Source organism: Hesperophylax consimilis, chromosome 8, assembly GCF_061612785.1.
Source record: "Hesperophylax consimilis isolate HC1 chromosome 8, BYU_Hcon_1.0, whole genome shotgun sequence".
Taxonomy (NCBI): Eukaryota; Metazoa; Arthropoda; class Insecta; order Trichoptera; family Limnephilidae; genus Hesperophylax; species Hesperophylax consimilis.
In genome coordinates this window covers 28,035,996-28,050,959 of record NC_142843.1, presented here as the reverse complement: position 1 = coordinate 28,050,959, position 14,964 = coordinate 28,035,996, and the positions used below count along the sequence as shown (strand labels likewise).

The following is a 14,964-nucleotide window of genomic DNA, read 5'->3' as shown; positions in this document are numbered from 1 at the left end:
ATGTCTCTCTGGAGCTATGCGCAGTTTTCTTAGGTCCGGATTCTTAAAAATACGAGGCATATCCAGAAAGTAAGTGTACTGAGGCTCTCACGACCGAATGAATTTTATTTTCGATATGTTGGCTAGCCTGTTAGCCTGACTCTCCTCCTCCACAACGAGACCTGTTCAAGGTCAGTACATTGAGAAGTGTCAACGCGACAACACGTTTCGTGAAAAATGTCAATCCAATCTCCCGCTAAATGCGAAATACGCGGCGTCATCCGTTATCTCGTTTGGAAGGAAAAACCTCCGTTTGAGGTTTATAATGAGGTTAAAACTGCATATGGTGATAAAGCTATGAATTGTACGAGTGTGTACAAGTGGTATCGCGAGTTTAAAAACGGTTCTCACGTCTTCACCCTCCACCAAAAAGTTCAAAACCACAATTTCAGCCAAGAAAATCGTGGCATCCGTGTTTTGGGACTGTCAAAGCATAATTTTGACTGAATATCTGCCTCAAGTGGAGACCATCAACTCTGCAAGATACTGTGAGACCCTAAAAAAATTGCGGAAGGTGATTCATAACAAGAGGAGAGGCATGCTGAGAAAGGGAGTCAGCCTGCTGCACGACAATGCCAGACCACACACGGCCAACGCCACGAAGGAACTGCTTGCTTCGTTTAAATGGGATATCCTGAACCACTCCGCGCATTCCCTTAACCTAGCACCTTCAGATTATTATCTCTTTACCTCCCTGAAGCTGTACATGGGTGGAAAAAGGTTTTTAGCCGACGAGGAGGTAAAGGAGGAGGTGGAATGGTGGACGAAGGTGTTGGCGGGAAACTACTTCGAGGAAGGCATCAAAAAGTTGATCCCCTGCTTCACCACCTGCATTGAGAGGAATGGCGACTATGTCGAAAAATAGCTTACATATGTACTACGGTAACCATGTAATTTTTTTGTTTCAATAAAAAAGATTTGTAACCTACAAAAATTCAGTACACTTACTTTCTGGATACGCCTCGTAGCTTCAAGTCATCTGCAAATAACAAAAATTTCACAAACTTTATAGCATGATGAATGTCATTAATAAAAAGGGAAAAAATTAAAGGACCAAGATTAGACCCTTGAGGAACCCCAGAGTTTGTGGGAAAGTACGTCGAGTTATAAATACCATACGTTACGTATAGCTGTCTACTTGATAAATAGCTTACAAATAAATTTAAAACTTTTACCGAGAATCCAAAACGGTCTAATTTATTTAAGAGTACCAGCGGGTCTACGGTATCAAAAGCCTTTGCGAAGTCGTTGTATGAGACGTCAACTTGGTTGTTACCGTCAAGAGCTTGAGATACATATTCCGTAAAGACCATCAGATTTGACACAGTCGATCTGCCAGATCTAAAACCATGTTGTTCGTCTATTAAATAAGGTTCTACTTGGGCGTAGATATATTTATGAATTATTAGTTCGAACAATTTTGCCGGAGAGGAGAGGATCGCTACTGGTCTGTAGTTAGAGACCAAATATTTATCCCCATCCTTATACAGTGGTGTAACTTTAGAGATATTCCATAAATTAGGAAATGTTCCCGTGCTAAGAGAAAAATTAAAAATGTAAAGTAGGGGTATTAATAAAGGCTCTATACAACCCTTTAATAAAAATGACGGAATAAAATCAGGTCCAAATGACGTTTTCCCTTTGAGTTTTTTAACTGCAGCTAACATATCAGATTTTGTGATGTTAGGAATATCGACATTCTGCGCTGCTGATGATGTATAATTCTCCGGTATAAATGAACTTAAATCCGTAACTTTCTGACTGTAAACAGATTTAAAATAGTCCCCGAATGCTTCGGGAATATCAATTCCCGAGTGTGATTGTCCATTCCAAGTGACATAGTCGACAAACCCACCATCACTTCTTTTGGATGAGACATATTTCCAGAACGACCTGGGATCAGATTTGATGTTTTTTTCAATGATATTAATGTAATTTGTATGGGCCAATTGCATACTGCGTTTAACTTTAGCTCTAAGACAACAAAACATTTCACGTTCTCTTACTAGTACAGTTTTCTTCCATTTTCTAAAATGTCTGAACTTTCGCTTTATATCACTAATAATTTCATTGGAAAACCATTGAGGATACTTTCTTTCATTCTTCGGAATGCTCCTTTTGAAGCACATATCGAAGTAATTATAAATAGTAGAATAGAAATAGTCTACGGCTAAATTAACGTTATTAAAATTCATCAAAAGTTGCCAATCGTGCGATTGTAAGTGATTATAAATCTAATAAAATAAAATACTTTTTTGTTTTAAAACCACGATATTTATTAATTTAAGAACCGACCGGTTTCGCTTTACTTAAGCATCATCAGGGTACTGATGATGCTTAAGTAAAGCGAAACCGGTCGGTTCTTAAATTAATAAATATCGTGGTTTTAAAACAAAAAAGTATTTTATTTTATTAAATATGTCAAACCACAAAGTGATTGCTTTCTACAATAAGATTATAAATCTGTTTAAAATTGCCATTTTCGAATTTCCACCCGCGCATTTTACTCATACATTTATTATTATCATTAACTGGTTCATTTTTACATTTTTTTTTTCATATATAGAAACTCTACGTCCAGTGATGGATGGTAAGGATCTTCGCTAACTAGCGAAGAAATAGACTTGCACACATTCAATTCAAAGTTACTCACAATTAAGTCTAATGAACGTCCTTTCGAATTTAACACAAAGTTTTCGTTTGACATTTGAAACAAATCCAATACATACGAAAATTCAGAAGTAGTGTTTTTGAAATTTAAACACGAGTAGAAATATCACTTATTAGCAGTATTTTTTTGTTATTTAGTAATTTGTGATTTGAGATAATATTTTCAAAGAGGCTAGTATACCTTTCAACAGGTGATGCCGGATCCAACAGAAGTCAGGTCTAAATTAAAAAACTTGCCTTTTAACTTACCTTAAATTAAATATAGGTACCATTCCTGAGAGAAAGTCCAATTATTTTCCAATTATGTCCCAAATCCTGTATCTAAATTTCGCTAATAAACAATTAGTTAATGTTAATGAAGTGTTAATCTTAAGTGACCTACCAGGTAAGTATGGTACTGTATATTATCTCCATATATAGTTAGTAATAACATATATCATTGAAGAAATGTATTATATATTTGTACAGCGCCCTTGAGGTGATTTTGCACAAAAACGGCGCTACACAAATCATCCAAATATTATTGTTAAATAAATTGTGACAGATGCGAGTTCGGTTTTATTATGTATTAAATATACCTATTTCAGAATGTTTAACTTGTATTGATATATTATGTTTTTTATATACGAATACTGCACGAGAGTTCCAACTGCTCTCAAACATATGGAGCCAGTGAGACTATGATATCCCCAATTGGGGTATGTTAGTGGAGAGGGGATGGGGAAACAGATGGTGGGGAAGTACCTGGCTATTCAGATCTGGCCACCAAACATAACTAAAGCATTAAAATGAATCATCAACATTAAAAAGTGGTTTTTTCAACTTTGAGGATTTAAAAAAAAAATCGCAAGTTGCGCCACAATACAAAGTATGTCAAAAAAATACAAATAAATAGTAGTATATTTGTGTGTAAGGATAGAATGGCCAACTTTAATGTCAGTGCCATAAAAATTTTTCTTTAAAAAATGATAACTCCTTCATTTATACACGCAATTGCTTCGTACGAAATTTTACAGCATAGTTATGATCAGCAGAATCCATTTCTAGCCAAAAAAATACCCTTGAAAATTCAAGTCTCTATGTCTATGAAAGGTGATTTTCAGCTCACTGTGTGACGCTGTAATATTAAATGTCAGATAGCAGTTTCTATGTTTTTACGTTGGCAACATTAGTCCCGCGCAAATTTTTTGTGGTTTCATAATCTGTAGTCGTGGAGTTTGTGGATTTACCATCATGTAATATGTTTGTTCTACATTGATGTCCATTATTAAATGACAAAATTGTTTAAAAATTCTATAATTATTTTGATTGTTTGACCTGAGAAACCATTTTGCATTTTCAATGCATTTTGAAAATAGGTATTTTGCATTTGAAATGCTTTTCTAAAAACCATTTTGCATTTTCAAATGGAAAAGTTTTGACCCATTTCCATTTTGCATTTCAAATGGTTTCGGGTACCCATTTCGCACATCTCTGTATACAAGACACCTTACAGAATTCCGGTCAGACTGTAGCCTCATACTACTGTATAGGTATACGACACCTTACAGGTTTCAGATCAGATTGTAGCTTTATACTACTGTATAGGTATACAAGACACCTTACAGAATTCCGATCAGACTGTAGCCTCATACTACTGTATAGGTATACAAAACACCTTACAGATTTCAGATCAGATAGTAGTTTCACACTACTGTATAGGTATACAAGACACCTTACAGAATTCCGGTCAGACTGTAGCCTCATACTATTGTATAGGTATACAAAACACCTTACAGGTTTCAGATCAGATTGTAGCTTCATACTACTGAATAGGTTTACAAGACACCTTACAGAATTCCGGTCAGACTGTAGCCTCATACTACTGTATAGGTATACAAAACACCTTACAGATTTCAGATCAGATAGTAGTTTCACACTACTGTATAGGTATACAAGACACCTTACAGAATTCCGGTCAGACTGTAGCCTCATACTACTGTATAGGTATACAAAGCACCTTACAGGTTTCAGATCAGATTGTAGCTTCATACTACTGAATAGGTTTACAAGACACCTTACAGAATTCCGATCAGACTGTAGCCTCATACTACTGTATGGGTATACAAAACACCTTACAGGTTTCAGATCAGATTGTAGTTTCACACTACTGTATAGGTATACAAGACACCTTGCAGAATTTTAATAGGTAGCATGAGTTAGAGTTTCTTCAAGTCTTAGTGTGGATTTTCATAGTTTAATAATTTTTCCTCTCTTTAAAATGAAAACAAAAACACAATATTATTTTTATTTTATTTCATAAATTAATGGTTCATGCACGTGTAATTTAAAATTCCATAAATCTTATTTAGTATACGGCTTTCAATAACGACATGAATGAATACTGTTTATCTTAGCTTATCATTAATATTTCTTATTATCTTATCAATCTGCTTCGTTGTTAGGAATATTCTTTGAAATGCACTTAAGCCCCCCACATACCAAATTTCTACCGATTTATAACAAGTTTCTCGTTATCTCTTTATGTTTTTAAGTTACAAAAAAAAATATTTTTCAAAATGTGTACATTTGTTATGCCGAAACGTTAAGTATATGAAATTCCCTCGATAGAAAAAAACACGAAGTACCGTCAAAAAAATTATTAAAAAAACTTTTTTTCTGTTATTTAATATGTTATAGGCATGAAGAAATTCACAGAGTGTTTTTAAATTCAACTAAAGCATTTGTCTAGAGATGTTTGCTCTATTTCTAACGAGTTTTGTTTGTTTTTTATTTAAATATTAGCGAACACCCTCTAACATTCGTATTTACATATCTCCCTTTCAAACCATCTTTAAACGCTTACTACGGGGCCTTAATATAAAATACTTATTTATTAGCGAAAGAATACTCAAAATCACAAATTATCGTAAATATAAAGAGAATTCTAGTAAGTTTAGGTTCCCCATCATTTTTTACTTACAATAAATATTTTATCTATATAATAATACATGTCTATACTTGTTAATACGAATATTCTCAGTCAATCCACATGTTTTCTGGTGGAAATAAATCTATGACCATATTAACCTACGGAATATAATATGACACAATAAAATTTACTAGCAGTCAAAAACCCATTGCCGCGGTTTGAAAACTTCAACGCTTCGTTTTGAAAATAACAGAGGGCACCGCTTCCGTTTACAACAATCCTAAACTGTACAGTCATTAAGATAATTAAACTCATCAAATCAGATGCCGTGGAATGCGATTTAATAATTCCTAATTACAAAGCCAAACATAGAACATAATAATATCTTTAATTATTAATTATTGATTATCTGACGCAGCACGAATTATCTGGAATTTCTAGCAACTACTTTTACCTCAAACTTCATTCCATCTAAGGTCATTCCAGGTACAGGAGCATTGAAATATACAAACTAACTGTAAATAATAAAACAAGACGGCATATAATGTATTCCATACCTAATTCAAGCATTTTAAATAAAGAAAAATATCTAGACAGGTAGTAAAAAAAATTCTACACAGATCGTCATAAAAAATACATACTTACATCCATTATGTGCTACAATTTGCTTGAATTTTCTTACATATTTCATACAAAATGGTCTCATCCATCTGTATTTTAATTAAAAGTTTTATTGCTAAGCTTAAACTATAGGTACCATATTTAAATTCTTCGTTATCTTTGGTTTAAATTTTCTAGAATGATAAAATGATTTTATATGTAATTTCAGTCCATACTTAGTCCATACAGTGGAAACTAAATCAAATTGCACAAACAATAATAAATAGTTATTCTTCTGCAGCTCTGAGCATTGATGAGAATATGCTCATGGGCCTGGCCATCAAATCCTAGGGAGATCCATCTTCAACTATTTTATTCTTCTGCAGCTCTGAGCATTGATGAGAATATGATCATGGGTCTGGCCATCAAATCCTTGGGATATCCATCTTCAACTATTTTATTCTTCTGCAGCTCTGAGCGTTGATGAGAATATGCTCATGGGTCTGGCCATTAAATCCTTGGGTGATCCATCTTCAACTATTTTATTCTTCTGCAGCTCTGAGCATTGATGAGAATATGATCATGGGTCTGGCCATCAAATCCTTGGGATATCCATCTTCAACTATTTTATTCTTCTGCAGCTCTGAGCATTGATGAGAATATGCTCATGGGTCTGGCCATTAAATCCTTGGGAGATCCATCTTCAACTATTTTATTCTTCTGCAGCTCTGAGCATTGATGAGAATATGATCATGGGTCTGGCCATCAAATCCTTGGGATATCCATCTTCAACTATTTTATTCTTCTGCAGCTCTGAGCATTGATGAGAATATGCTCATGGGTCTGGCCATCAAATCCTTGGGAGATCCATCTTCAACTATTTTGCCCTCTTCCATCACTATGACCCTGTCGTAATTTAGTATGGTGGATAACCGGTGCTGTAAAATAAATAAAATAAATATTTTATTTAAAAATTTTATAGATTTCAAACCATTTTTTTTTAAATCGGGCGAAAAATCCATTGCAGTATTATTATAATTATTATTTTTTAAAATCCTCGCATACATTTATTTAACACGTGAAACAATGAATTATCAATGATTGAGGGATGTTGAAGGAGTGGGGAAGAGGAAGGTGAGGAAGTAGCTGGCTATTAAGATCTGGTCAACAAACAAGGCTAAAGCCATTTCAAGCAACGTTTAAATTCAGAGTGATGGTCTTTCACCGGGGCGATACTGGTAGTATCTTCCAATCAGGGAAAGATGTACAGATTTACTATCATAATATTGAAAGAGCAGTGTGTCTTCTCATTTGTCTGATCTTTTGGAATCAACTAAACAGTAGTTATTCCATTGTAAATTATTATTTAAATAATAAATGTTTTTCTCTAAAACACATTCTTCCTTAAAATGCTGTGGTCCCGACGACGTGTTTATCAAAGAAAATCATTTTTATTTTTCGAAAAAAACTTGTTTTTTCAAAAATATACGCACCTTTAAGACTTTTTACCTCGGTACCTATTAGAGATAGAAGAAAATTGTTCCCACAAAAGTTGTAGGTAATTTTATGTTCTATTATACTTGTTAGGCTATGTTAGCCAAAATTTGTATTGAAAATGAGATATTTGGGAAATACTAGATTTTGGCGCGATTTCGACCGGTTTTTTCAAAATGGCGGCGCGAGTACAGGTGCGCTAAGGTGGGAAAATCAGATTTTACATTAGGGGACCAGTTTATAAAACATATAAAAATATTGGGACTGCCGGAATAATTACGATCGCGAATCGCTAATTGCACTGGAGTATAAGGGTGGGAAGCTGATTCCTCCTTTGCACAGTGGTTGATAAAAACACAAGTTTTGTCATTTTCGTGGCGTTGCGTTGGTTTTATCTGACGGTTGTCTCAAGAAAAGCCATAAATTCATAATAATTAGGTGAAAAACAAATCAACTCTAACAAGTAGATTCGTGATACAACATTGTAAGAAATGCAGGAATCTAAAAAGAAGTCTGTTTCCTCTGGATTGACACGGCACGGGCACTTTAATTATTGAACCGTCTTACAGCATATTTTCTCACAGATATTAAAAAAATCAGGCTTTAATAGTCCACTTATGTTAGTCATAAATAGCATTATTTTCATTTTTTCTTTGATCAAAATCGGATACTACTAAGATACCTACCACTAAATATGAACTCCGTGCTCTCAAATTGGGAACTCATTCGGTCTTACTTATAAATATTCTCTAATACGCCGCTGCAGCGCTCTATATACGGTGATAAGGGCTGTATACTTCTCGGGTTAAAATATTTATTCATAATAATTTTCATGCAAGATTTTTTTTAGACTAGCACCACTTTGTTCCAATCCTCAAAAATACGATCATTTTTGCATTTTGCGTTTAGTTGCTATCTTCAAGCTTTTTCAGATGATATTTGCATTGACCCGGTCTGCTTTGAAATTTTGCCAATTTGATTATGCGTTCCGTATTTGCTTTGGTAAATTGATATTTCTCTGATAGTGCTGCCAATGGGTATTACTGCTTTTTTAAATGTTCACTGAGCGACCGATCGATTTTGGTCAAATAAACCAGATTTTCAACAAAGTCCGCGATCTCCGTCTTAATACCATAGTAATACGTCCCTAATCCTGGAGGTCGGGCAGTTATGACAGATCTGTAAGCCACTAATACTGCGGTATTACGGCCGGCGTATGCAGTACGATTATGTGTAACATTTTCTACTATTCTGTTCTTATTCCTATGAATTATCTGTACAAGCGAGAGACACATGAATCTACTTCACATTTGGAGTCGATTTTGTGGTACACCTTTTGTTTTTTTTTTTTCGTTTTCGAGTAAATTAAGTCCTAAGTTGGAATTTGTTAGGTCAAACTTAAAAAATGTAAAAAAATTCTATTTACTGTCCATGCTTCGAAACGTAGACAAAGCGCACACGGCTCCAAAAGTTTTTTAAACTTTTAGTTGCCGAAAAAGGGAAAAGTATAATAAAAATCAAAATGATAAACATAAAATATTATGTTTTTTGGGTCTCTATGCACGGAGGAAAATGAGTATGGCTGATTAATTAAAATCCTTTTAAAAACGTGATTGCATTCCACTCAGAATAAATCTGAACAGGTGTTCATGCAAGTGTCCTTTTCCTGATAAATATAATGACACAGTTTTAGAATTTTTACGAACACGTGTTCCGCCGTCCCATAACACTTTAGCGTTTTACTGATACTTCATTTGTTAAAAGCCTGTAGTCCCGTTTTCAGCAAAAATACGAATTTTTCACCAGATTTTTGATAAATTAGTAATATTTTATATTAGTAAGTTTTCTCAGCGTGTTCTGTAGATTCTCCAGTTTCCCGCTTCTCGTATCACTAGTTTTCAGACATCGTGTATGTAGATGTATACTGAATGGTCATCTTTCGCCAGGGTGATACTGAGAGCATCTTCCACTTCCACTACTAATTAATGATTAACTGACCACTTCTCGATGCGCCTCGTTTTATAGCAGCCCGTCGAGAATATTCAGGCATGTATCTTGAGAGTTCTAGCTACGATGCGTTTGCATGGGCGAACGTTCCCGAATATTCCCGAATATTCGTTCCCGAATACCTAAACTAAATTAAAAAAAAATAATAAATAAAAGAAAAACAAAAACAAAAAATTAAAAAATTAAATAAAAATCTAAGAAACTAAATAAATAATACCTCATCCCATACACACAAGCAATTGCTTTTTATGGGAGAACATTGAAAAATAAAAATTTTTAATCATATCATAATATCTTATCTTATTACTAGTGAAATATATATATGTATATCACACATTGTAAATTTGTTTATTGAATAAATTGAATTTGTTTAAAAAAAAAAAAAAAAAAAATTCTAGTAGCATCGCTACATTTGTATAACCAGGTACTTCCCAATGCTACTATTTCCCATCTCCTTCATCTTCACATATGTCATCGAGTCGCTGGCTAAGGACAGTTGGGATTCAAAATAAAAGTCCATTAACATGAAACAATAGAAAATTGAGAGTGAATTCACTTCGGGCTGTCCTTACCGCCACAGTGATGGTGGTCCGTCCTTTCTTGGCCAGCGCAGGCAGCAGGGCGACCTCTGTGGCCGGGTCGATGGCGGCAGTGGGCTCGTCCATCAGCAGCAGGGAGCAGGGGCGCAGCAGGGCCCGCGCCACGCACAGCTGCTGGCGTTCGCCCACGCTCCAGCCCAGTCCGCCTTCCGCCACTGTGCCATCTAAAAATAACATCTATCTCTGCACTACCGAACTAAATCTTGTATACATTTTATCATATTTGTGATTCAATGGAATGTTTAACTTTTTAAAAATTATTTCCATATTTTAATTTATAATCTATATTCGCCAAATACGTCAGGACCCGGATATAATAATTAAGGATTAAGTAAGCTTAACTTAACATAAAATTATTTCTTATGGGTTTAGTCTTCATCAAAAACATGATATTATTTTAATTCTCTTTTGGTTGTGGGTCGAATTCGAATTTGCATTGAATTTAACTATCATTTTAAAAATTCGAAGTGATTGTGTAAAATTTCAGATATATTTGGTATCTACTTCCCACCAATAACGTAATATTTTAACAGAATATAATTTTAGAAATTGGAATATTAGTATCCCGTGATTTTTGACGGGTACTAATCTGAAATAAGTGTTTCACATGCACGTACCTATTTTATTTTGGTACCATAACAGCGACAAAACAGAACATTTTTGAAAAGTTATGTAGTCCTTCAAAGTGATTTAAAAAACTGCCTAAAAACCAAACTTACCCTATTGTGATATATTTTTGGTTTAATTTATGCCGTGTTGCGATTTCTTCTTCGTTAGCCCACGTTTCGGTTAGCATTACAGTGTCCATCATAAGGGCAGGGGTGTAATCAATCACGATAATACCAAACGTAATCGAGTTAACCTTTTTTTTCATCGATTTTCACGACTTTATACAACTTTTCAAAAGTGTTCTATTTTGTCACTGTTCTGTTTGGTTCGATTATCCTGTTTTGCGAAAGCTAATCCGAGTAGGTACTACTTAATATAAACAGCTTACTTTCCCGGCTACCTCCGCGATTCACATCATATCCTTGTACGTATTTATTTATAAAGTTCAGTTTACTAAAATTCCCTTCTGGTGACACTCAAAATCCGAGAATTTCCCGTCTGTTGATATGCAAATACAATGTCAAGATTACAATACACTCAGATTGCAATCGAATAGATAAATAATAATCTAAATTATTTTCTCATTGGCTCATGTAATCTGAGTGACGTATGAACATTTGTGCTCGCAATGAAAATAGATTTTACGTTATATTCTACTTGATATCAAATTAAAAATACACCATCTTCACAATGAATACTCGTAGGTTCAATTTGTTTTATTATTGTGTTTTATTTATTTTTATTTTAGTGCATGCACTAAAATTTGAAGAATTGTTCAAATTCTCCGAAACAACCCGTCCTTAGTAATTTGATTAAATGATTACCCAGTCCACCAGGAAAAGCCGTAACCGTCTGCTTCAGCTGTGCCTTTTCCAGGGCCTCCCAAAGCTCCAGATCCCCCAAACGTGCTCCCTGGTGCAGGTTCTCCCTCAGGGCTCCCCCAAACAGGCCGCCCTCCTGGGGCACCGAGGCCACCCGCCCCCTCAGGGTCCTCAGGGGAACGTCTGCCAGGTCTAGCCCGTCTACCGTGATGGTGCCCTCAGTGATGTCCACCATGCGAAGGATAGATAGCAGTATAGAGGATTTTCCACTCCCAGTGCGACCGCATATTGCCACCTAGGTTTTTGAAAATAAAAAGTTATTAATAATAAAGAACTTGGATACAGAAATTGTTTAGTTTTCTATAATAGTGTGTATTCGCAGAATAATCGATTTATCGGGATCTTAGGTCAGAATCCCTCATGTCAGATTTAGCTGATCATTAGCTTCGTTCAGACGGCAAGAGGCATGTGTTCAGGTGAGCTAGATAAGTGCGAACACGTGCAAGCAATGGTTGAATATAACTTTATGGTTATTATGACCTAGTATACAAGCCGCTGGCTGAACAAAGCTAATCACAAAATATTATTAACGTAAATTACGATGATGAAATTAATTGCAGATATCTCGAGCTGAACACCCCTCCCTACGATCGATGCATGGAAATAACAATCGAGTTCATCGATGGTGCACAAAAATCTTAAGCTAACAATTAAAAGCTAGTAAAAAATCACACAAAGTGTTCCATACTGTTACCATAGTTACCAATTACCTAATAATACTGAAATGTTGACCACTCGGTGCATTCAATCAATCCATTTGATGATCTGATAATTATAACTGTCAAATTAATCTCAATAATCAATATATTTTCAACTAAATGTTGCTAAACTCTATGATTTGAATTTATTTTTGTAACGAAATTATTAAAAATATGATAAGGGGTTGTCAAATGCATCACTGATAAAATTTATTCATAATAATGTTATCTTTATTGAAGTAAATATGAATGTGAAATCAGATTTAACAATTTTTTGATAATTTTTCGTGGTTTTTACAGTAGCGCATTAATTTATCAGTCTTTCCTTTTAGCTAAATTGAAACATACTTACAATATTGTCACGGTGTACACGTCAACCTTTAGGAATTGAAACGTAGTACGTTTATTGGTCAGAATGATCAGTTCAGCTTTGATCATGGCCATTAAAGTATATAACAAACAACCTTCCACATAGCATAAAACAAATAACCGACATACTTAAATTTAAATCATCACTAAAAACATTTCTTTTAAACAAATGTCACTACACATTAAATGAATACTTTACATAAATTAAATACCTCTGTTTTTTTTTATTTGCATACATTTGTTAACATGTAATTGTTGGGTTATGTAATATAATGTATATTTGTTGGGTTAGCTGGAAGAAATAGGATGTAACCTATAAGCTATACCCTTTGTACTTTTTTTGTGCAATAAATATTTTTTGAATTTAAATTTGATTGTAACTCGTGAACGAAATTGCGTTGAAACCAATTTTACGTTTTTACCTGAAAAGGGGTACTTTTCAGGTAAAAACGTAAAAATGGTTTCTCTGCTTTCCGTCTATATTTTATCTCTTGCATAGATTACACGATATTTTGTTTATTATTTTACCTCCAAAGATTTCTGGCAAAATCCAAAACAAAAACCGAATTCTAGCAAACAACTTCTTAATAAACTTAAAAAAATATCTTTTTAAATCCAAAATTGTATAGCAATAACACACGGAGAACAATGAGTATTTACTGATACATATATACTGATTTATTAAAAACCTGTAAAAAAACGAGACAGCAAGCCGTTTCCAATTTTTTTTTTTGAACTTTACGAATATATCGGAACACGTGTTCATGCACCTGCCCTTTTATGACGAAATGCGAAAATATTATGATTTTTCTGCCCACGTGTTCAGATTTCGCATTGTTTTACTAAAAGTTTAACATGAAACCTATCAATGCATTCGTTTAAGGCCTGCAGTCCCACTTTTAACAGGATTACGAATAATGTAAAAAGATATTTTTATTAAATTAGTGATGTTTTATATCAGTAAGTTTTCTCGGTGCAAAATCAATCGTAAATTAATAATTCATAAATTTAAAAAAAGGGTTAAGGCGATGCACTACGTCGTGTAATATTTTAAATTGAGCCGCTATCAATAACAACCCTTACGTAGATGGCGATAAGGTTTAAATTCCCGCTTAACACCATCCGCCTGTTTTGATTTATGCAAGAAAAAAACATGGCCAAAAAGTGCCTTTTATTTTATTTTGTGGATGTTCAGGAATGAATATTTATTTTTTTTTCGATCATTTTATAAATAACTTAATTTGCCACATTACACAATAAAATCATAACCGAAAATGGGTTCGTAAGTAGGAGATTTTGAACTTTAAAGCAGTTTTCATAGGCCTTTTCATTATTTTTTTCTGGGCTTATAAAAAAATATATCTAAAAAACAGTCGATTAATTCAAAGGTCAAGATGTATTCTACTCGCAGTATTTAATTAAAGCATCTGAAACATTTCTAGGCGACCAAATTTTCAAACCAAAAACACATGATTTTGAATTACTACGTATGGCATCGCCCTAAGAAAAAGAATATAATGTTGGCAGTTCTTGGTCGAAATCATGATACGCAGTTAAAAATTATGGGATTTGATATGGTCGAATTAGCTCAGTGGTCAGAGGAATGCCCGGCAAGGCAGACGTCCTGGGTTCGATTCCCAGATGCGACCGAATCTCTTGTTTCTCATTTTTCTATTAAGAGTGGTTAACATTGTCTTCAATGATTAAAATGTATAAATCATTTACCATTTGCCCTGCTGGTACGTGGAAGTCGAAATTCTGAATAACTGGCTCCTTAGAGTTACTATACTTCAGAGTCACTCCTGAAAACTTGACCTCCCCTTTGGACGGCCAGTCTTCTGGTAAGCTGGTAGCTATAACAAAGTTATCAAAATTGGAAAATGCAATTATTAATAAACCATAAATTAAAGTCCCAGCTTTATTGTATTTTACAATATACCTAAGCATAATACACACGTTCGTCCATATCAATCAATTTAATCAGCGTCCATTAAGATAATATTGATGCATTAGTTTTCATTAAATTAAAATAGATTTAAAAAAAAATTATCTTTGATCTACAGGTTTTGTTCACGATTAAATCTCAT

The 14,964-nt window shown here is 34.2% G+C and overlaps 1 protein-coding gene across 1 annotated transcript in view; it reads right to left on the bottom strand.

Moving 5' to 3' along the window:
* Positions 1 to 5,023: 5,023 nt before the first annotated feature.
* The window catches only part of Sur (Sulfonylurea receptor), a 49,375-nt gene continuing 39,434 nt past the window's right edge, over positions 5,024 to 14,964 (bottom strand). The window contains exons 21-24 of the mRNA XM_089634060.1: positions 14,603 to 14,730; positions 11,754 to 12,045; positions 10,294 to 10,484; positions 5,024 to 7,158 (exon numbers count right to left, since the gene is read on the bottom strand). Of these exons, the coding sequence (XP_089490186.1) occupies positions 7,018 to 7,158; positions 10,294 to 10,484; positions 11,754 to 12,045; positions 14,603 to 14,730 (752 nt within the window). The 3' untranslated portion in view covers positions 5,024 to 7,017. The remainder of the gene's footprint in view (positions 7,159 to 10,293; positions 10,485 to 11,753; positions 12,046 to 14,602; positions 14,731 to 14,964) is intronic.